General features: G+C 46.1%; 1 protein-coding gene across 3 annotated transcripts in view; it reads right to left on the reverse strand.

Annotated features, from left to right (window-relative positions):
• Positions 1 to 1656: 1656 nt before the first annotated feature.
• Positions 1657 to 24275, reverse strand: part of DYNLL1 (dynein light chain LC8-type 1) — a 38699-nt gene continuing 16080 nt past the window's right edge. Inside the window, exons 1-3 of one of the 3 annotated variants that reach the window (XM_082354534.1) lie at positions 24131 to 24269; positions 3515 to 3652; positions 1657 to 1976 (exon numbers count right to left, since the gene is read on the reverse strand). In XM_082354534.1, the coding sequence (XP_082210660.1) occupies positions 1839 to 1976; positions 3515 to 3646 (270 nt within the window). In that variant the 5' untranslated portion in view covers positions 3647 to 3652; positions 24131 to 24269 and the 3' untranslated portion in view covers positions 1657 to 1838. Of the gene's footprint in view, positions 1977 to 3514; positions 3653 to 3864; positions 4019 to 24130; positions 24270 to 24275 lie in introns of those variants that run through there. The other 2 variants (XM_082354533.1, XM_082354532.1) reach the window with 2 other exon arrangements.

A 24275-nucleotide genomic window follows, 5' to 3' on the forward strand; every position in this document is an offset into this window, starting at 1 on the left:
ACACCTGTCTCAAAGAACAGCACCTAAGAACGACTGATAAAGTGCTAAACCTTAGAAAAACTTTTAAGTTTTGTTTTCAGCCAGCTGGTGCCTTTGAAATTAACAAGGAGCAGGCACTAAAAAAACCTTCATAGGTCATCAACCCAGTCCCCTCTCAGTGGCAATGTGATTCTCATATCTGAATCAAGAAGGAAAAGTTAAAAGGTGTCACTTCCTGGCGATAGATATGGGCCTGATCAAATTAGAACTCCCATTGTCCAGCTGTTTGTGGCCTGAAAGCAGCTGGAGACTGGAAGTAGAGCTAAAATCGACAAGATTGATGCAGCTTTGAAAGCCAAACACCTGTTGGGCTTCAAACAAATATAGCCAGGTCACAAAAGAGGAAAAGGAGGTAGAAAAAAGATGTATTACAGGAACATTCTCAGTCTGTTCATATAAATACAAACCTAAACCACTGCAATTGCAGTCCCGTTCCACAGTACCTCCTCCTCCTTTCCTCCAGAAAGCAGGGGAAAAACTTCTCCCATTTTAATTGCCGTAACAGTAAAACAATTTTTTGCCCCTCTACCCTGAAACTTTCCCAGTCCTAACACTGATCAACTTCACTAGAACTTTTAAGACCCCAAGTTCTGGTAAAGAAAAACAACCTCCCAAAGATGTTACAGACCTAATACTGCTCTTAAGATGGACCCCCTCTGTGTAGCATTAGCCTGGTTGCTCAGACACCCTAATTGTATCTCATAGATCCAACGTCTACAACAAAAAGGCTTACCTCATGTGAACACTGAAAACAAAGGGGAACTTAAAAGCCAGGACCTTCCTTGCAGCTTCCCAGGATGGGCGTGGGTTGTTTCAGCCTCTGGAATATTTCCTATCTACAAAAGCCAAGTCTGCCGTATTCGCTTTTATTCATAGAAAAGATTTGTCTTCCTAAAATTGATAGCAGGAAACCTTTAATGAAGTTTACTTATCCAGTTTTAATTGGGTCTTTTAATGAAAGCTTCAATTCACATGTGAACACAGCTAGTTAAAGCACAGCACAGCAGGCTTATAAGTTTAAATTCCTGCAGACTTTATTAGAATCACATGGAGGGCTGCCTCAAAAGTTTTCCCTTTTAAGACCACCTTTAATCTTTAGAGTATACTTTGGCCAAGGCAGGGGAGGGGAAATTAGTCTAGAGCCCAACTTTCTTATTAGCTTTTTTCCATTTTACAACCATGGAACTACTATACATTCATCACCACTTGAGGCCTAAGGCCCAGAACACTCTATAGCAGTATCTTTTAACAAAATGAGCACTTAAGAAAAGCATCAGATTAGGAGTAAGAGTTAATTCAGTAGTTTCTCTGCCATGCATTTCTCAACATGCACTTCTGAGTAGTATTCTTCCATGCATAACAGTAGCAGGATGGGCAAGAATGAAACTCAAGAGCGTTGAATAGGCTAGTCTATTATATCCCACAGAAACTTCAAGGAATCACCCCCACCAAGCTACCCAAGATCAAACAATAGGCCATCTTTAACCCTAGATTATTTGAACAAATCGTTATTAACGCACACTTCTCCAACACATTTATTTCTTTAAAGGAATGGATTTTGAAGAGAAAAAACATGGGGCAGAGAGGTATGGAATAGAAAATAAATACAAATGTAAGCTGTTTTGCTAATTGCTTTATAACCACAACAAACTAGTACAGAGAATGCCCTGTACAAAACAACACAATAAAGATCGAGGTGTTCCCTTAGGCAAGGCTGAAGGTTTCAGTCTCTGGTATTTGGATAGGCTGCAGTCCTTGTTTTTGGATGGATCACTGCGTGTGTGGCACAGTCCATGCTTTTAACCAGATTTAAACAGGAGAATGGCCACTTGGCCCAGGTAGAAGTAGATGAAGTGTTTGGTTTCATGTGTCACATAACTACCGAAGTTCCTCCCCACGATGCAGTGCCAGGTGGGGTTGTACTTCTTGTCAAACTCCTGGGGGAAGGGGAGGAGAAAAAGAACACAGAATTTTAGTGCTAAACCAGAGGTCAGAGTTTGCCTCCTAGATAAGCAGAGCAGAAAGAAGGAACGTCAGCATCTGCAAATTCTTAGAATGAAAGAATGTTCCTCAGCTCCAAATCGCCTACATGGTGCATTAATGCAAACATACTTGCAATCTGAGCTAAGCTGGGAATGGGGGCTGGGGAGGTAAAAGTCAGAAAGGGCAGCCTCAGAGACAGAGTGCTTTGTTATCATGGCAATTACACCTTCATAACTTCTAGAATATTCTTATTCATTAACAGCAGGTGACATTAGTTCTAGTTTATCCTCTAGTTTTTAAACAGAGCCAAACTATCCTCCTACTGTACGACATGCACCTACAAAAGCCAAGAAAACAGTAAATATTTAGCTCAAAATACCCCCATTATAACTCATTTCAGTATTATTGAAAACAAAAGACTTCCAAAAGAACAAAGCCTGAATGAGCTTCTAAACCACTGTGGATCAAAATTTAAACGGACAAGACACTTGGCACTCCACTGTCCCTATAAAAAGAATGCTGGAAGCAGAACCTGACAGCTACCTGGGCAAATTTTATCTTTACTGTCAATAGCCCTTCTTCCCACATCTATCCTGATAGTGCTCATCTACCACCTGGTCCTCAAGGAGAGCAAACTGCAGTAACAACTTTTCCCTATTTTCCCCACCCCCAGAGGCTCTAGGCTTCACTGGGTAGCTCTAGGCAGGGGCCAAAGCTAGTCCTTCTCTATGAAACTACTACAAGTCTCTGGTGAGTTAAGCAAAATTTGGCTACTATTGTATTGTACACAGCAAGAACGTCTTTTAGATTAAGGGGAATAAAATTCTTACAAACTAGACCAACGCACTGCTGCTGCCTTTGTCAAAAAGGTATTTATTTCTGCTCCATCTTAAGTCTTTCATCTTCTCATTCTCGACTGGAACCCTCCCACGGCTTAGGCTGCCAGCTTCCTTCCCTTCTAGAAAACATAGCTCGAGAAGTTGGCAGGCCTGCCAGCTTTCTACAGACTGCCATTTACCAATCCCCCAACCTAGTACCCAGCCATCACTACCACCCACTTTCCCTCAACTGCCGACTGACTCCCCACTGAAGGCTGGCAAGATCTCCCTTCGGCCCTGCTGGAAACACCCACGCAGCTCCCCCCTCTCGAGCACCCAGATGGATCCTGGGCGCAGCAATCATGCAGAAGGGGGAACCGCTGATGCCTGATCCTAGAAACCGTTACTAGGTGGCGCTTTCCCCGTGGAGCTGGGTAATTAAAAAAAAAAAAAAAAAAAAACTTCGAGCGCTGAGGGGCCGATCTTCAAGAGAAGCGCAAAATTCATTTGCGTCCTTTTCTGGAAACCTCTACACCCGCGCTACTTTGCGTGCCCCCCCCAAGTATCTCTGCCATTGCTCAGGGGACGCAGGATCGAGGAGAAGGAACTAAGTTGTGACTCGCCCCAGCTGAGCGCAAACCGCCCGAAACCCCACGCCCGCGCCCTGTCCTCACCTTCTTGATATGGGCCGCAATGTCCTTCTCTATATTATACTTCTCCAATGCCTGAGTAGCACACTCCACCGAGTCTTGTTGCATCTCCTCCGACATATCGGCATTTTTGATCACGGCCTTTCGGTCACACATGGTTACCTGGGGGGCGAGGCCCGGGCAAAGGGTGAGGAGTTGGGGTATGGGCTGCGCCTGCGGGGCGCCAGCTTCCCCGGGCCGCTCCGCCCGCCCCACGCCACCCCGGGACGACCCCCCACCCCACTTCTCAGGAAGCGCGGGCCGCGCGGACCGAACGGCGGGATAAGTCCGGCAGGGGACGAAGCCAGATAGTGGAACCCCCCCGAGTCTCTCACCAAAGAGCAGGGGCTGGCCGACTGCAACGGTCTCCTGGGGGAGGGGCTGGCGAGGCTCAGACCCGTCGAAGTAAGCGGTCCCGACTAAAACCGTGGCGCATCTATGGAGCCCCACGCCACCCGCCGCCGCCTAGTACCTAAGCCCCGCCCTGCTCCCGCCGGCCCCGCCCCTCACCGAACGTCCCTATTGGCTTGACACAGCCCCCAGAACTCTCCCATTGGCCCATGGACTCAATGGTTCCCTCAGGATCTTTCTCCCGCATTTTGTTGCAGACCACAATGCACCGCTCTCGGCGTCGGTTGCCCCGGCAATGGGCCGCACGAGATGAGGCCAAACACCCCGAAGGTGGTGCTGGGGTGGGGTCGCGAGGACCGCCCAGCGGCTAGAGAGGTGCGAAGGAAGCTTCCGCCCAGGTCAAGAGAAGTGATTCCAAATTTACGGAGGTTGTCCCAGAGTGTGTTCTCGAATAAGGATTGTCTTTGGAAGTTGGTTATCCTACGTCCCTTCCTCCCATCCCAGGTCGGAAGGATTTACCCTTTCTGAGGTAGCCAATCGCTTCACTAGAAGGGTATCTCTTAAGCAGGGCTGGCTTCGTGGGCAAGTGATCCGTGCAGTCGCAGAAGAGGAGCAGCAGGGTTTGGTTTAATGCTCTGCTGTCTCATTTTTGAAATTCGTTTTTTTTTTTTTAAACAAGGGACGCCACATTTTCATATTGCATTGGGCCATGCAAATTATGCAGCCGGACCTCCTCTGAAATATGGGAGTGAGGGTGTCGGAGGTCCTCAGAAATGGGAGAGGGTTTCCTTACGAATTAAGAGATTATCCCCGAGAGTGGGGTCTCCCTGCTGGGCAATGCAGACCTCATTTAAGGGGGTGGGGGGCCCTCCGGGTGGATTTGGGAGTGCTGATCCCGGTGGTGTGTGTCCAGGGTGGGGCTTCTTGCTCAGATGAGGCAGTCTTTCCTGTGTGGGAGTTTCTTGGTGAGGATTTACCTCTAGGGCGGAGGTGCCCTAATGAATAGAATGGCATCCCTCAGAGGTATTTCCTCTGGTTTAGGGAGACTAACCACTAAGTGTTTAAAAAAGCAAGGACTTGGGGTGGGGTTGGGGAGCAGGATCAGATCTGGATTTAAATATTTAAATCCTAGCCCTGTCATTTTACTAGCTGTTTGAACCTCAGTTTTCTAATCTGAGGGATTAGAAAACAAATCTAATTAGAAAACTAATTTAGTAAAGGGACTAAATATAAAAGGAAACCACGTCATAGGCATGTTGAGAGTATTAAATAAACTAATGCATTTGAAGTTCTCAGCACAACTTGTGGCACATAGTAAGGGCTGGAAGAATCTTACCGATAGCTGTCAATTTATGGAACTGTCCCAAGAGTCATGGCAAGGTTTTGAACAACCAACCCTTAAATGCCTAAAATGTGTTTTTGAACTTCCATAAACAAGTTATCAGTTTAATCATGTAACCAGAAGCTTTCTGTTTACATTTCTGCCTGTTTCTACTTGACCACCCACTCTCATTAATCCAGAGCCCCTTACAATTTGATCAGAGGCACACAATGCCAAAGAGAAACCAGCTGGGAATAATGAGAAACTCGGGTACAACATATGCATATCAATTAAATCAAGTTAAGAGACTTTTCCCAGTTTCAGGTTTCCAGTGGTGGGATTATGGGTTGGAGGAGTTAAAGTAGTTCTACACGGAGTCGCTGTTGGGGAAGAAGTTGGATTGGCAACAGGAGTGAGTCTGGGTTAGTGCTTCTACCTGACTTGGATGTATGATTCAGAACTATGGAATCTAATGATGATGCCAGAACCTGAATCTCTCTTGGGGGCCTTTACTTTTCATGTATATAGTTTTAAACCCTCTGATCTATGGCTTGGCCAGCTTCTCCTTGTTTGAACAGAAGGAGCTGAGAGTCGTTAAAGGGGATGAGGTCATAAGAACAGCAGCTGTGTATTGAGTGGTTGCCTATCACCAAGTGCTTGGCATTTACTCAGTTGCTCCTCACAACAGCTGTGCCTGGGACCCCTTTCCTCCCATCTCCCTCCTGGCATAACTTCTGCTCATTTAGATTTGAGCTCAGATGCCTCCTTCCCTAAAGAATCATCTCTACTTACCCCCTACCACCACACTTCAGTTACTCTCTACTGAAGTAACGTTTTTATTTCCTCCATTGTACTTGCCTCATTTTTTCCTTCAGAATAAATTCACATGAATTATCTCATGTATTTATTTGCTCAGTTATTGTCTATCTGTCCCTGCCTGTCTTCATCACTGCTGCATCTTCATCATCGAATTCAGCGTCTGCCACATAGCATGCACTGACTTAGATATGCATTGAATTAAGAATTCCAGGTCTTATATCCCCATTTTACAGATTAGGAAATTGACTTTCACAAGGTCAAGCTGTTAATAAAGGAATAAATTCCAGGTCTGGATGACCCTAAAGTCCATTCTCTTAACTTCAATATTACTTTACTACATTTAGCTGAGGAAACAGTGTGCCTTTTTCTTATTAATAACTTTGAAGAAAAGGAGTTTGAAATGGGATGATGTTAAGGTTTTCTAACAGATAAGAGGATTTTGCTCGATAAATGCCTGTAGGTTTTTCTCCATTTGTAGCACCTGCCTTCCCGAGCATCTTCTGTGTTTACTGCTCATCTCAACCAGCTCTTGACCCTAATTATTTTCTTTAAAAGTGAAGGAAGAGGGACTTCCCTGGTGGTCCAGTGGGTAAGACTCCACGCTCCCAATGCAGGGGGCCTAGGTTTGATACCTTGATCGGGGAACAAGGTCCCGCATGCAGACGGCAACCAAGAAGTCCACATGCCACAACGAAGATCCCACACACAGCAACTAAGACCCGGCACAGCATAAATAAATAAATAAATAAATAAAAATTTTTTTTAAAAAAGTGGGACTTCCCTGGTGGCACAGTGGTTAAGAATCCATCTGCCAATGCAGGGGACATGGGTTCGATCCCTGGTCTGGGAAGATCCCACATGCCATGGAACAACTAAGCCCCTGCGCCACAACTACTGAGCCTGCAAGCCTAGAGCCCATGCTCCGCAACAAAAAGAAGCCACCGCAATGAGAAGCCCGCACACCGCAGCGAAGGGTAGCCCCCACTCATCGCAACTAGAGAAAGCCCGCACGCAGCAACGAAGACCCAACGCAGCCAAAAATAAATCTTTAAAAAGTGAAGGAAGAGCACTATCAAAAACCCATGCTGGGACTTCCCTAGTGGTCCACAGGTTAAGACTTCGTGTTCCCAGGCTTCCCCGGTGGCGCAGTGGTTAAGAATCGCCTGCCAATGCAGGGAACACAGGTCCGAGCCCTGGTCCAGGAAGATCCCACATGCCACAGAGCAACTAAGCCCGTGCAACACAACTACTGAGCCTGCGCTCTAGAGCCTATGAGCCACAAGTACTGAGCCCACGTGCCACAACTACTGAAGCCCGCACGCCTAGAGCCCGTGCTCCGTGACAAGAGAAGCCACTGCAATGAGAAGCCCGTGCACCACAACAAAGAGCAGCCCCTGCTCGCAGCAACTAGAGAAAGCCCGCGTGCAGCAACGAAGACCTAACACAGCCATAAATAAATAAATAAATAAATAAATAAATAAAATAATTAAATAAAATAATAAAGACTTCGTGTTCCCAATGCAGGGGGCCTGGGTTCGATCCCTGGTTGGGGAACAAGAGCCCACATGCCGCAACTAAAAGATCCTGTGTGCCGCAACTAAAGATCACGCATGCCCCAACAAAGATCCTGCACGCGGCAACTAAGACCTGACGCAGCCAAATAAATAATAAATATTAAAAAAAAAAAAAAAAAGAAACTCATGCTTTTCTGGCCTGTGTTTAACCCCAAGAGACCTTTTAGGGATATTATTTCTAGGAACCAACGGCCTTTTTCATTCTGTTACCACTTATTTTTGCAGAATCATTTCTCATTTCCTATCTGCTTATCGCACAGTGAGGCAGGAAATAAATATCCCCTAGTTGTAAATGAAATGTTCTGTGCAGGATTTGGATGCTTGAAATATATACCCAGAGTCAGTTACAGCCCCATCCTCAAGGAGTTTCTAGTCAACAGTAACCTAATCTTTCCAATATCATGGGTTTGGGGGTTTGAAAGGGCTTTAGAAGTACAGAAGCCCAGCAGGTAACATTAATGAGTGAGGTGAGGTAGGTGGTACAATAGGGAGTGGAGGGGACTGTGGCAAATAGAAAAGCCCTTTTTAAAAAAAATTATTTATTTATTTATTTTGGGCTGCATTGGGTCTTCGTTGCTGCACGCAGCCTTTCTCTAGTTGTGGCGAGCGGGCTCTAGAGCACAGGCGCAGTAGTTGTGGCGCACGGGCTTAGTTGCTCTGTGGCATGTGGGATCTTCCTGGACCAGGGCTTGAACCCATGTCCCGTGCATTGGCAGGTGGATTCTTAAGCACTGCACCACCAAGGAAGTCCCTAGAAAAGCCCTTTAAAAGGTGCCAGGCAGATGTTGCCATTTGGGATTGTTGACCCAGTGTTGCTAAAATCATCTGATTTTCAAGAGAGACCAGAAATCTGAATTATTTTTATGGGAAATGTCATCATTTTAATGTTGGTCACAAATTCATTTCTTAAAACACAGTGCAGTCTAGATATGGCCTATGGGCCTCCAGTTGGCAACCTTTTATTCCGCTGAATACTCTCTTTTTGTAACCAGAAGACAGACTCAAAGAAGTATAATAAAACATATATATATATATATATGTATTTGGTCTTTGTCCAAAGATCCAGGCACAGAGCTCTTAAACCCTTGAAATTATTTGAGTTATAAGAGCATCTTTTGTTATCATAATGAGTCCCTATCAACTACGCTGGAGTTTAGGTAACGAGGTGACTCTTTGGGGGGAAGGAGGCAAGATGCCTTCAGATATACAGATAGTTTCATATATCTAGATAGCTGGTCATCAGAGGAAACAACCATATGATTAGAGGGTTGAAACTTTCAGCCCCCTTTTCCTACCCATGTCCCCTTCCCCTACCTTCCCCATCTCCTGACCTCCTGGGAGGGGAGGGGGCTGGAGATTGAGTTCAATCACCAGTGGCCATGCCCATGTAACAAATTCTCCATAAAAACTCCAAAACCATAAAGTGCTGTGCAGGTGGTGCACCCTGAGAGGACACTGAAACTCTGCACCACCCTACCCCCCAATACCTTGCCTTATGCATCTCCTCCATTTGGCTGTTCCTGAGTTGCATCCTTTATAATAAATCTGTAATAGTAAGTAGAGTACTTTTCTAAGTTCTGTGAGTCATTCTAGAGAATTATCAAGCCTGAGGAAGTGGTTGTGGGAACCCAAATTTGTAGTCAGCTGGGCACAGTGAGGGTAACCTGGGCACCCCATTTGCAGCTGGCACCTGAAGTCGGGGCAGTCTTGTGGGTCTGTGCCTTTAGCCTGTGGGTCTGTGCTAACTCTGGGAGTCAGCGTCAGAACTGAATTGTTAGACACCCAGTGGATGTTGGAGAATTGATGTGGAAAAATAAGTATTTGGTGTTAGAAAAACAAACAAACAAACATAGTATCAGAAGTGATGTCATGGAATTCCGTGGTGGTCTAGTGGTCAGGATTCCGAGCTCTCACTGCTGAGGGCGTGGGTTCAATCCCTAGTTGGGGAACTAAGATCCTGCAAGCTGTGCGGCTCAGCAAAAAAAAAAAAAAAAAAAAAGTTGTCAGAAAAGCAACCACAGCAGACGGGAAAGGACCTGCCTGTGATTACACAGCGTGTTAGTTATGGAACCAGATTTCTAAGATCCTGGTCTGTTTGACTCCAAATCTAGTGCTCTTTCCATCACCTCAGACAAGTTGGCTTTACCCTTGGGTGCTGGGGATTTCACACTTTCTGGGCCTGAATGGAGCATGGCCTATGCTTGCTACTTGGCACATGGTGTTTGCTGAATAAATGAATGGGTATGGCACCAAAATGCTTGCACTTAGATCTGCATGAGGACAGTATCTGGTGTAGTTTTGATTGGCAGCAGGGAGGGTTCATCTCATCATAGGCACTAGGGGAATTCCATGGGAAGGTAAGAAAGTGGAGACTCAACAGCATTTTTGGTTGATCAGAACCATGCCATCAACGTAGAGAGCCCAAGAATAGGTCATTTCCAGGGTCCTCTGGAAATTCAGATGACGCTAGAGTAAACCCACTATGACTCCACCAAGGAGAAACCCCAGAGACATTTCCTAAATCATCCTCATGATTTTTGCCATACCCGCACCCTACCTCTACTATTATTTCTTCAATATTTTTCTTTAATTAAACTCCCTATTTTTAATAAGTATTTTTAAAAGGCCAATTTATATTATTACCATAAACAGAAAACTAGTCTCATTCATCATAAATAGAAGGTAACCATAAAATATAAACAAATACTATAATATAAAACGTTTTGTCCTCATATTGCTAAACTGATCTGGGACCCCGCCAGTGATATGTGTCCCACACTTGGGAAACGCTGCCCTAGCAGAGGGTTCTTAAAGGGGGTCCGGTGGATGGATTGCGAAGGTTTTACAAGTCCCCAGGAATTATGTATGCACAAGATGTGTGTTGTGCTCACAGGCATTTTTTCAGGGAGAGGATCTATACTTTTCATCAGAGGCACAAAGGGATTCAGAACCCAAGGAGGATAAAGAACAATTGCTCTAGAATAACCTATACTCTTGGAATGAATGCAAGATTCCCTCACCAGGTCCCACTGAACTGGCCCATCAATTGGGTTCTGTAGCATCACATGTCTGGGCAACTCACTATATTCCACTCCTAGCTGCTAAGTTTTCTTGAGAACCCTTCTGAGCCTGAAAACATGCATTTTCTATTCTTATTACTGGAAATCATCATTAGAGGGAGGCAAAGCTTCTGAGATCATAGGCTTTGGAATGAGACAGACTTGGGAAAAACCTAAGTTGTGTGCCCTCCTACGAGTTAGCCTCTCAGAGGTATAGGTTCCTGATTTTTAAATGGAGATAATACCTTCATTGTAGGGTGGTGGCAAGGTTTATATTAAATAATGCATCTAAAGACCTAGCCAGGGACTTCCCTGGTGGTCCAGTGGTTAAGACTCTGCGCTTCCACTGCAGGGGGCACGGGTTCAATCCCTGGTCGGGGAACTAAGATCCTGCATGCCGCGCGGTGCAGCCCAAAAAAAAAAAAAAAAAAAGACCTAGCCAAGGTCCAAAAGATGGTAGCTACTGCTGTTATGTACTGAGAACTTACTATGTGCTAAGCATTTGGGACACATTATCTCCTTGACTTCTCACAACTCTATAAGGTGGATGTTAAGAGCTGTTGATCTCTCCATTACACAGATGAGGAAAAATGAGGTGCGGAGAGGTGAGGTCCCTTGCCTAAAGTCACATTGCTAGGAAATGACAAGGCTGGAATTTGAACCCTGCTCTGTCTGACTGTACAGTCCCACGTGGTAGATGAAACCTCTGAGCTGCCTCACCTCCCCAGACAAAGGGAGATGATGTGTGTCCCCAGAGACTCTCAGCATCCGTGGCTCCTGCTGGGAGCTCCCTAAATATATGTTGGACGGATGGATGAATGGATGGATAGATGAATGGATGGATAGATGGACTGAAGAAAGAATGGATTTTTCAAACTAATTCAGAGTTGTTTCCTCTCAAATTTGACCCCAGATTGGTCCTTGACTGTCTTGATCTTCTCTGAACAAATTCTTTGTACTTTAGCCATCAGACTTTCCCAGGGCCCTCAGAAAGCCCTTTGGATTTGTTCACAAGCACACTGAGGGATTTCTTGCAGGGACTGGAGGTCCCAAAACAAGCTAGAAAAAGCCACAGCCTGCACCCTGCCACTGGCCCAGGACTCCACTGTTCCCAGCCCTGTCCAGCAATCACTTTCCAAGATTTTCTGGGACCTCAAGCGCTTTCTTGGACCATGAGTTCTGTCACCAACCTAGCAGCTCCAGCCCTCCCTTACCTGAAAGGAAGTGTGAGGAATGTGACCTTGCAGTCCCCAGGGTTGATTCAAGAACTCCTGTACAGAAAGGAGAGGCTCAGTGGGAGAGTGTGCAAGGCCTTGGTCTGAATCTAGAAGCTTTCTTCCTATGGAGAAGGGCTGGCACTAGCCCGGGGCTGGCAGGGGAACTGAGCTGTGGAGCCAAGTACTGTACTGCAGTGCAGGGAGAGTGAGGCCAGACAGACTGGGACAACTCAGGGAAGGAAAAGCTTCCCTCTGGCCCATAGCCAAGCTTCGCCTGAATGGACAGATATCTCCGAAGCCTGATTGCTCAGCCCCCTGTCCGGGGGGGCAGCAGATAAATTCAGGCACGTCCAGAGAGGCCTAGTGGGCCCCCCTCAGCTCCCAATCAGTAAGCAGAAAACCCAGAGTAGAGGCTAAAAGTACAGACTTTGAAGCCAGGCGGACCTGGGTGTGCGGCCTTACCCTGCCCCTACTAAGGTGTCTGACCCTAGGTAAGTGACTCTACCTCTCTGAGCCTCAGTTTCCTCACCTGTAAAATGGGGATTGTAATAGTCCTTGTTTCTCAAGGACAATTTGGAGATTGAAATGGTGCATATAAAGTAGGTGGTATAGGACTTGGCACATGGCAAAGGTCAATGATGCTGGCTACCAATTATCATTAATGGTACCCTAAACCAGGATTCTTAAACCTCAGAAACAACGTTTTGGACCAGAAAGTTTTCTGTTGGGGGACTGTTCTGTGCATTGAAGGATGTTTAACAGCATCCCTAGCCTCTAACCACTGGATGCCAATTGCACCGCACACCCAGTTATTAACCAAAAATGTCTCCAGACAGGGAATTCCCTAGCAGTCCAGTGGTTAGGACTCTGCACTCTCACTGCTGAGGGCCCGGGTTCAATCACTGGTTGGGGAACTTAGAGCCCACGGCCAAAGATAAATAAATAAATAAAAGTCTGCAGACAGCATCAAATGTCCGCTGGAGGGTGAAATTGCCCCCTAGTTGAGAACCAGTGCCCTAAATAATCTAGGATGGGACCTCCCTGGCGGTCCAGTGGTTAGGACTCAGCGCTCTCACTGCTGAGGACGCGGGTTCAATCCCTAGTCGGGGGATTAAGATCCTACAAGCCAAGCGGTGTGGCCAAAAAATAAATAAATAAATAATCTAGGTTGAGTCTGAATGCCACAGATCCCAAACTCACAGCCCTGAGTAAGGACCACAAGGCAGGCGGGCTTACTTACAGACAAAGGGATGGGATGTCCAACAATTACAGAACAAGTTCCCTCCTGCATAGACTATGAGGCAGGACTTGAGTCTGCTCTAGGAGCCCCCTCTGACTCACTAGGTGACCTTGCTGTCACTCTTTAATTATATGCAAAGTGGCCCCAAGTTAAATCTCAATTATTCTAGGGCCCCAGACAAAGGAACAAGCAGTTGGTATCTGATTTCTGGCATCTCCATTCTTATTCACTGACTGGAAGAAAACCTGACTCTCCAGAACTCAAGAGTTCATTCAGACCTTCATTCATGATTGCTGAGAGAGAACCAGGTGTCAGTCACTGTTCTGGATGCTGGGGATTGTGACATGATGATTTAGTTAAGAAATATACATTATAAACATATTTTATATATTTATATATATATATATATATATCTTGTTATATATAAATATAACAAGAGCAATGGAAGCATCTTTTGTTATAACATTTGGTCTCTTGTCCTCAGTTGCTGAAATCACTTCAGAGCTATAAAGGTGAAATGAGTGTTTTGTTATTCATAACAAGCCCCTTCCCACTACAACTGGGTTTCTGCTGATGAGCTGACTTTTGGAAAGCACCTAAGGTGGGGCTGGTTGTCAGTGGAGCCAACCATGAGATTAAAGGCTTAGAACTTTCAGTCCCACCCCTGGCCCCTGAGGTGGGAAGAGGGGCTGGAGAGTGAGTTCAATTACCAATGACCAATGATTTAATCAACCATGCCTATGTAATAAAGCCTCCATAGAAACCCAAAAGGACAGGGTTCAGAGAGCTTCCAGGTTGGTGAACACATGGAGGTTCAGGAAGGGCGGTGTGCTGCAGAAGACACGGAAGCCCCCCCACCCTTTCCCCATACCTTGTGTCTCTCCCATCTGGCTGTTCCTGAGTTACAGCCTTTCATAATAAACCAGTGATTTAAAGCAATTATACTCCAATAAAGATGTTTAAAACAAACAAACAGTGATTTAGTAAGTAAAATGTTTCTCTGAGTTCTGTGAGCTGCTCTAGCAAATTAATTGAACTCAAGGAGGGGGCCGTGGGCACCTCTGACTTATAGCCAGTTGGTCAAAAGTACAACCTGGGCTTGCAACTGGCATCTTAAGTGGGGGGAGGGGCAGTCTTGTAGGACTGAACCCTTGACAGTGGACTCTGATGTCATCTCCAGGTAGATGGTGTCAGAACTGAGTTGAATTGTAGGACACCCAGCTGGTGTCCAGAGAATTGCTTGTTGGTATGAGGGAAACTCCATCATAATTGGTGACCAGAACCCTACTAGGGATCCACAAGAGAACAAAACAGGCAAAATCCCTTCTTCATGGAATTTATATTCTAAAACGAGGATAAAGATAATAAACAAGCAAAAATATGTCTGACCCTGCTAAGTTCAATGGATAAAAATAGACTAAGGGAACCAAAGGGGACAGAGTGAGAGATCTTGTCTTAAATAGAGGTTTCCAGGCAGGTCTCTCTGAGAAGGTGCCATTTGAGCCAAGACTTGATGACCTGGCTATTGGGTGGAGGATAGAGTGTGGGGAAGCCAGTGGGAGCAGAGAGGCCAGGAGGAGGCTACTGCAACAGTCCAGGTGAGAGGTGATGGTGGCCTGGACCAGGACGGTAGCAGCAGCGGTAGGATGAGAGGTGGTTGGATTCTGGATATATTCTGGAGGTGGAACTGACAGATTGGCTGATTAATTGAATGCAGGGTGTGGGGGAAAGAGAGGAGTTAAGCATGACTCCAAGACTTGTGGCCTGAACAATGGGAAGAATGGATTGAGATAGGGAAGGCTGGCCAAAAGAGAAACAAAAAGTTGTTTTGGCTATGTTAGTTTGAGATGCCTATTAGACATTCCAAGTGGAGATGTCAAATATGCAGTTGGAAAAAAAAAATGCAGTTGGATATATGAGTTCTGGGAAGAGGTCCAGGTTAGACCTATAATTTGGGGAGTCATCAGATTATAGATGACACTTAAAGCCATGGGACTTGATGAGATCACCACCAATGGGAGGAGTACGTGCAGATATAAGAGGTAATGCTTATTCAGCTAGCAACATTCTCTGAGCTTTCACTGTGCGCCAGGCCCCGAGCTAGGTGCTAGGTACAGAGATGTACCTCCCTCAGCACCTGCCGAAGAAAAGCTCCATTACTTATTTAATTTTTTCTTGCCTAAGTGCTTTGGCCAATTAGAGGATAAACACTGAGAGTTCCTGCCCTGTGTCTTAGTCACTTGTTCATTATTTCAAGAGATACTTATTGAGCACCTACTTGGTACAAGGCCCCCATCTAGGCACTAGGGACATGAAAGGGAGCAACTCAGACCTGGCTCCTGTCCTCATGGAGTTTACGTTTTGTGTGTAGAGGAAGTGGACACTGAATGAGATGCACATGGTATTTTGTTGTAGGAGCCTGAACAGACTAAGACACTTCCCATTCACTCTCCAGTCCATTCCACCAAAGCAGCTTATCAAGGTTACCAGTGACCACCACGCTGCTAAATCTAGTGGCCAGTTCTCAGCGTCCTTCATTGATGTACTTGTCACAGTTGCTCTCCTCCTCTCTGAAGCTCATTCTTCGCTTGGCTTCCAGTATCCCCAGGACTCTCCCTCTTCTCCTGGCTCACTGGCTGCTCCTCCTCAGCTTCATCTACTTGCTCCACCTCTTCTCCCTGGCCTCTAAAGGAAGAAGTGTTCCAGGCCTCAGTCTTTGGACCACTTCTCATAGTTTCCATTTTCAAGGCTTTGAATAACACCTCCATGCTCATGACTCCTGTCTTGGTCTGTTCAGGATGCTGTCACAGAATATTATATAGACTGGGTGGCTTATAAACAACAGACATTTAGTTCTCACAGTTCTGGAGACTGGAAGTCCAAGATCAGGGTGCCAGCATGGGCAGGTTCAGGTGAGGGCCCACTTCCTGGTTCATAGATGGCCATCTTCTCTCTGTGTCCTCACATGGTAGAGGGGGTGAGGGAGCTCTCTGAGGCCTCTTCTGTAAGGGCCCTAATCCTATTCATGACCTAATTATCTCCCCAAAGCCTCACCTCTTAATACTATCACATTGGTGGTTAGGTTCCAACATATGAATTTTGGGGGATAAACAGTCTATAGGAACCCCAAATTTATAGTCAGCCTGGAAGAAGTGTGGGTAGACTGGTAACCCCATTTTCAGCTGGCATCTGAACTGAGGGTAAGTCTTATGGGACTAAGCCCTTAACCTGTGGGGGTCTGCACTAACTCTGGGTAGTTGTGAATTGTTGGACACAGAGTTGGCATTGGAAAATTGGAGAACTGGTGTGGAAAAACGACACATTTGGTGTCAGAGGTGGTGTCAAAAAAAGACACCGCAGGTAGTCCCTGGGTATCAGCACAGTGCTACAGATATAGATTTCAATAAATATAAAAATTATAAGCCACAAATAGGAGAAAAGAAGAAAAAGGATGTGAATAAACAGAAAGTGATACCAAACTTCTGGGTGGGAGGGCCAAATACAGCAAGAATGGAAAAATTTTCCCCATGTAAATTTATAGATATAACACCATTCCAATGAAAAAAACTAGAAGATGCCATATAGAACTTGATAGAAAGATTCTAGAATGTGCTTAGACAAATCAACTGGCAAAAATACTGAGGGAATGAAAGGAGCAGTAGGGGACACCTAGGCCTTTCCGAGGTACAAACTGGGAGGAAAGTTCTAGGCTGGGGTCACACAGGTCTTGGCATCACTGAATACTAACTTACTAAGTCAGGGACCTGAAGGCCAAGGAGGATTTGGTCAGGCTAAAGACTGGGGAGGCAGAGGTGGAGAAATTAATGTTCCAAGGAGAAGAACTAGCCCCTGCAAGACGCAGTACAGGCTTTCAGACACAGCAGATCCTGGAGAAGCTGGCAATCTGGGAGTAATGGGAGATGAGGGAGAGACTGGTGAAGGCAAATCACAAAGGCCAAGATAAAGGGATGCAGACGGGGTTCTCTCTGGGAGGCAGACACTGTCCCCTCCACCGCTGGCACCCTAGCATCTAGCGCAGTGCCAACAGTAGGCATTCCATAAATATCTCGCACATCTTTTCATAACTACGTATAGGGACTTGCTCTTTTTCACATCTGCATGGTATTCAGAACTGCACGTTTCCCATGTAGCAAGTCCCCTCTGGGTGGACCTCGAGGATGCTTCCAGTTCCTTAGGGAATTATAGTTATTAATAAACATCCTAGCATTTTGAATACAGCACCCCCTGCGGCCCTTCTTCCTCAGGCCCAGGAGGGATCGCTGGATTTCTGCTTGGTTCTCTTCTGCTTTCCTTCTGGCTTCCAAACAAGCACCCTTTTGCTTTGCACAGCTCCCCTAGGAGACTGTGAGACTATATTCCCCTCAGGCTCTCCCCTCCCTCCAGCCTATCTCATCCCCTTTACAATCATCCTAGTCAGGGATATACAATAAACATTTGTATGAGCAGCTGAAATATTTAGGATTTACATGTATAATCTAACCCAGCCAGGCTCTGATTTACATTAGGGCTTCTCACCCTAAGTCACTGGCAGCTGTAGAGTGAGAAAGAAAGAACACTCCTCAGCCCCACCTAACTGTGCTGAGCTGGGTAGCTTCCCCAAAGCGACAGAAGTCGTCCCAGCTTTCTTTGCACATGCTTTTCCTTCTGCCTGGAATGCTTTTCTTCTCTCCTCATGTACCTGGTTAACACCAGCTGGTACGTCAAGTCTCAGCTCAGAAGCCACTCCCTCCAAGAAGTCTTCCCTGAACACCCCATTCAGCTCTGGGTTAAGAGCTGCAGGAGCACCCATTGCCATTGCCCCTTTGTCTGTGAACAGTGGGGGTCTTGATAACTCTTGTGTCCCTGGCGCCCAGCACAGAGCCAGGCTATTCTGCGGCTCAGTAAATACCCAGTGGAATGAATGAACAAATGTCAAGTGGGCAAGGAGTGGGGAAAACCACCAAAGTCCCAGATGCCACATACACAAGCCTGGGCTTTTAGAGCTGGGGTCAGAGTGTTCCACGAGGGAAAAAACCCTAGTCTCCTGCAGGCACTGTCAAGGAGTGTGCCATGACAAGAAAAACTGGCAGCCCACGAGAAGGAGGGACTAACAAAAGAAACTGGTCCGCAGCTGCCTAGCTCCAGGGAACGTTTGTCAATGTGACATTCACAGAAGCCCTGCACATGTGCTGGCTGAGGGGGAGAGCCAGCCTCAGCCAGACAGAAGGAAATTTAGCTACTGTGCACATGTTAGCACTGGGGGAGGTACAGCTTCGAAGGTTGGGGGTTTGTTTTTGTTTTTGTTTTGTTTTCCACTCTTATAAAATCTGCAGGTACTTCCCATATTTGTTTTTACCTTTAAGGAATGTGTTTACTTTTGAGGTGCTGTTACCAAATTATATCGATGCAGTTCATTAAAAATCTGCTTAGTACAAGATTGAGTGCAAAAGCGTTAGGATTCTATTAAATCAGTGCATCCTCTTGCTGCATCAAAAAACATTATCAGCACTGTTGTTAATCTTTTCACACCCCTTCCACCCTTTGCTTGTGCTTCTGGTTCACTGTACCATAAAATAAGTTTCCAAGGTATGTGACAGAGTGGAAAATGTTTAGGGAAAAGTTTTGGGTCAAGGGTAAGGAACTTAGGGCTTAGAAAATAAAACTTGGTGAAATTGAGAAGCCCATTTGTCATTTTGTACTTCAGCTCCCTTTTTCTGGAGCTAGAGCTACTCTTCTTTAAGTACTAGTTAAAAAATTAACAGGTGTTTATTAAACACTTACTATGTGCCAACACAACAGGGCTATAAAGGGATTGGTCCTAGTGGTTCTTAACTTTTCTGGGGGGGAGTTTGGGGGGTATAGGTTTACAAACCCTTGAAAATGATAAACTGCACTGTCCTGTATGGTAGCCACTAGCCACATTTGGCTATTAAAATCAAAATTAATTACAGTTAAATACAATTAAAAGTTCAGTTTCTCAGCTGTAGCAGCCACGTTTCAGGTGCTTAAGAGCTACATGTAGCCACATGGGGTTACCATATTGCACTCAGATAGAGAATGTTTCTATCATCATGCAAATTCTATTGGATAGCCCTGCGTGAATATTCTTCCAGAATCAAGACTATCTTGCTCACGTGCAATATTTTGCATCCAACTTTACAACTTTCACCACTTTCAACTTTTACAACTTTCGTGGGGGGGTTGGGAGGGGAGGCAGTGCTTCACTGACCCCTGCAGCCCACGGATCCGAGAAAAAGCAGCCCTGACATGACAAGCTATTTGAGGCCTCCATCTCACAATACAGCAAGTTGGCAAAAATGAAGCAATGAGGCTGCTACAGCTTCAGCATGCTTACTGCTTTAGATGTACCTCATATGAAACCAGGCCCTCGTGTTCCTACTTGTCTGGCCACATTCAAAGAAACATCAGTTCATTACCCCAAAATAATTGAAAATGTTACCGATTTTCTGCAGTCTCTTAAGAAAACACCAAATAGTCACAATGTACTGCAACTCTTCTTGAATTATCTTTCCCATCTTTCTTCTCTTCTCATCCACCTACACATGGCACTTGCTTCCCTAAAGCTCTCTGCACCCCCTTCCACACTCTCTCCAGATCTCCTAGTTCTGCTGCTGCTTGTCCCCTTCCTCTCCTGCACGGCTCAGTTCTTAATTATGTAGCTCTCCAGAATGTTTCATTTTACTCCATCGCACAAATAAAGTGGCAAAGAATGACAGAAAGCTCCTAGGGTACAGTGGCCAGAAACACATTCCACAGCGACCCAGCCCAAGCCCTCTCTGCCAGCCTGGACCAGTTTCTCTGAGATGACTCATTTTCCCACCGATGGTTTACTCCCCCATCACTTCCTCTTCTGCCCACTGCTCCCAAGGGCCAGGGTCTGGGAGAAGCTCATGACTGAGGCTGGCAGAGAAGAAAACATTTTGCTTGGATGCCAGAGGGGACTGATGTCATAGGGAAAGGGAGGAAACCAGATGGGCAGGTTCGTAGAATGTTTTATCCCCAGTGTTGCTTTATTATTTTTTTTATTGGGCACTGCCCTACTCCCTAGTAGGGAGTAAATGGCTTGCTGTGGGAAATGCATTAACTCTTCACAGTCTGCCAAGGCCAAAGGCTTCTTTTCAATCTGAAGACAATCCCACTGGTGCCATTCTTATCATCATATTAGGAATGATGAACTTTATTGAGCTCCCATACAGCTTAAGTGAAAGCCCCACCCTGTGGGAAGGGCAGGCCTATCCCACGTATCAGAGGACTCCAATGCCCATCCACCATCACCTGGTCATGCACCTGGAATTCTGTTCTCGGAGAGAGCACATAGAGCCTAGAGCCATCACACTTCTTATCCTTCCTTCTTACCTCCTCCACACGTATCTGAACTCATCGTTGTTCATCCTCTTGCAGATCAGTTCCTTCTGCTTTATTCCCTGTCTCAGAACGATACCACTGCCTAGCCAGTACCCCAAGCCAGAAACCTGGGAATCGACCTGGACTCCTCCTCCTTCCTCAGCTCCCACGACCAATCTATCTCCAAGTCCTATGATTTTTGTCTTTGGAATATCTCATCTCCTTAGTATCTATCTCTATCACCTTACATCAGACCACTGGCATCTCTGGCTTGGATGACGGCAGTGGTCTCCCCATTGGTGTTTCCCTGCACCCAATCCCATGTTACTTCCCCATGTAACCTACTAGTCAATAGGCCACCCAGGGCTATCCCTGTTCTTACCTATACTCACCTTTGGGCTAATCTGAGCACACTGTCATATCTTCCTGGAACAATATGAATCCAACTCTAAAATCATTAATGGATAATGCAGATTTTTTAATGAAGTCACAGGAGGGGGCTTACACTGCGATTACACAGCAATACTTCCTACACTGACCCTTTAATTATCTCTCCTCTTTCCCCAAGTTTCCCTATAATGGCAGCTGCTGCCACTTCTCTCCCTGACTCTCTTTCCTTTCCCTACTATCCTGCAGTTACCCTCCATTCAAATTAGCTCTCAGTCTCCTCCCCTACTTGTTATCTCCCATCCCGTCAGCTGCCACTTCCTTCTGAGAAGGTCTCATCCCAACATAACTCCTTAAAACCCTTCAATGGCTACTCACTGCCCTCAGTAGAGTCCAAACTCCATAATATGGTCTACTAGGCCTTGCAGGCCCCGGCCTCAGCTCCTTTGCCCTCCATTTTCCTACTTGAACTCTTTGCCCCAGCCATACTGTAGGGAGGTGGGGGTTGCCCCTGGTCTGCCATAATCTCATGATCTGAGCAATTGCTCATGCTGTCCTTTTTGTCTAAAAAGTCTTCTCCTTCCCTACGGTTAACTCCTACTGGTCCCTCAGGGCTCAACCTAAATATCTCCTCCTGGAAGCCTCCCTTATAATCTCTAAAACTGCATTAGGTGGCCTCACAGCAGTTTACCCTTATCACAACTGTGCTCTAAATTGACTGTTTGAATAACAACTTGAATATACACCTTGAGGACAGAATGGTATTACTGCATGCAACCAGGGCCTAAATTATAGCATGTACTTGATGATGTTGAATAACCAGATGAGCAAAAGCTCAAAAGGGTGTCCCTGCTTAGCATCTGTGGCCTTGGTAGAGAATGGAGTCCATGGGCCTCTTTAGCATTAGGCCATAATTTGGGCTTCATTTGGGTTCTAACTTGCAAAGGTTAGTACCTGGGCTCACAGAAACAAAATCCACCTTTGGGGTTCCCTGGATGATGCCTCTTAGCGATTTAGCTGCCTTCCTCCTAATCCAGAAAGGCTGTACTTGTCACATCCCCAGATCTGGGCACATTTTCTAGGCTACATATGAACTTCTTTGGTGATCACAAGCTGCAAGACTTTGCACAAGACGAGTTGTATCATTACTATTTACACCTAGAGTTCTGTTAGGTCACTTAGCTGACTCCACCTCTCTCACCCTAGGAGACTACCCAACTGTCTCCACCAGCACATTCCAGGCAACAATCACGTAGGAGTGGTAGGACTCAGAGGGTGGTTTTAGTACACCTAAGCACCCCCCCAAATGAGGAGGCATCTGGACTTTAGGATGCCTTTAGGATACATAAGCTCCTACATACTCTGGCCAGGGCTCTTTCCTGCTTGCTTTCTGAAGGCCAGGAAAGAGCAACTAGAAGTTTTACATAATCCAGAATACAACAGATGGTTCTGATTGTTTTATTTTAGAAATAATTTACTTTTTTATTCCAATTATGAAAGTAGTACATGCTAATTACAGACAATTTCATAAACACAGAAAAGCACAAATAAAAATATAGAAATCAGGGAACTTCCCTGGTGGCGCAGTGTTTAGGAATCCGCCTGCCAATGCAGGGGACACAGGTTGGATCCCTGGTCTGGGAAGATCCCACATGCCGCGGAGCAACTAAGCCCGTGCACCACAACTACTGAGACTGCGCTCTAGAGCACCTGAGCCACAAATACTGAGCCTGTGTGCCACAACTAGTGAAGCTCGCGCTCCGGAACAAGAGAAGTCACCACGATGTGAAGCCAGCGCACCGCAATGAAGAGTAGCCCCCGCTCGCCACAACTAGAGAAAGCCGGCGAGCAGCAACGAAGACCCAACGCAGCCAATAAATAAATAAATAAATTTACAAATTAAATATTTGGTTTTATTCTCTTGCTATTGCTAGCACTAACAGAGTTTGTCTTTGTTTCATAACTCCCCCCAACATTTTATTATGAAAGTTTTCAAATATATAGAAAGGTTGAAAGAATGGTACAGTGAACACACTGAATACACCCACCATCTAGATTCTACTAGTTCTACTAGTTAACCCACCTTCTAGTTAACGTTCTACTGTATTTGCTTTCTCATGTATCTACCCATCCATCAATCCACAGAGGTTTTTTTTTTAAACAAATTTATTTATTTTATTTATTTATTTTTGGCTGCATTGGGTCTTCATTGCTGCGCGTGTGGGCTTTCTCTAGTTGCGGAGAGCGGGGGCTACTCTTCGTTGAGGTGCACGCGGGCTTCAGTAGATGTGCTCGCGGGCTCTAGAGAGCAGGCGCACGGGCTTAGTTGCTCCGCGGCATGTGGGATCTTCCCGGACCAGGGCTAGAATCCTAGTCCCCTGCATTGGCAGGCGGATTCTTAACCACTGCGCCACCAGGGAAGCCCCAGAGGTTTCATGTTTAACATGAAAAATCTTTTTAGATCAAGACTCTAGATGCAAGACCTCATTCTTGTAACGTCCCCAGGTTCAATGCTCTGCCCTGAATGTAAATGCATTCAATGGAATGTAAATGTGGAAACGTTCCAAGGTGGGAGTCTACCTGAGCTCCCGAGATTCTGAAGGACTCAGCGCATAGGCTGGAAGCATGGCTCTGGGTTCTAATCCTGACCCCATTATGATACCTCCGTTTTCTCACCTGTAATATTGGAATCTCTCCATACTGCGTGAGGATTAAAAGCACAGTTCGCGGGAAGCACTCTATAGTGACAGTCGCTACAGTTATGATCCTTTTTTTTTTTTTTGGCCACGCCGCGCGGCTTGCAGGATCTTAGTTCCCCGACCAGGGATAGAACCCGTGCCCCTACAGTGGAAGCGCGCGCCAGGGAATTCCCAGTAATGATTCTTTTACTCCCTCCTTGTCTCCGATAAATTTCAAGTCCAGTTATGGAGCCCATCTCAGGTCTCTTACACCCATTTTAATCCACCTAACACCCTCGGTTCTAAGCAACTGTAAAACAGGGACAGGGTGGCCCAGAGGGCTACAGACCTGAGGCCGTCGAGGACTCCTTCAGTCCGCTGCGGGGTCAGCCTGAGCCCCTGGCCGACTCCCTGCGGCGCCCTGCACGCGGAGTGACGACCCGCGGGGCCCACCCTGAGCGCTACACCCGTGTCACCTCAGCAAATGTTCACAAAAACCTGTGAGGTAGACAGCGCTACAGAGGGAGAAAACTGAGGCCCAAGGAGCCTGAGTCACTTGCCCAAGTCGACGCAGCTGGCGAGTGACTTGCCTTCGGGAACTGACTCCAAATCGCCTGACTCCAAGCTCTCTCCCGGTTGTCGCCCCCCGACCCACTTTGCACCTACAGGGGACGCACGCGCACGCGCAGTCGTCGCAGCCGCGTCCCCTTTAAGAGGATTCCTTTTGCCTCCTCC

Source organism: Balaenoptera borealis, assembly GCF_965194805.1.
Source record: "Balaenoptera borealis genome assembly, chromosome: 14".
In the NCBI taxonomy this organism is placed as follows: domain Eukaryota; kingdom Metazoa; phylum Chordata; class Mammalia; order Artiodactyla; family Balaenopteridae; genus Balaenoptera; species Balaenoptera borealis.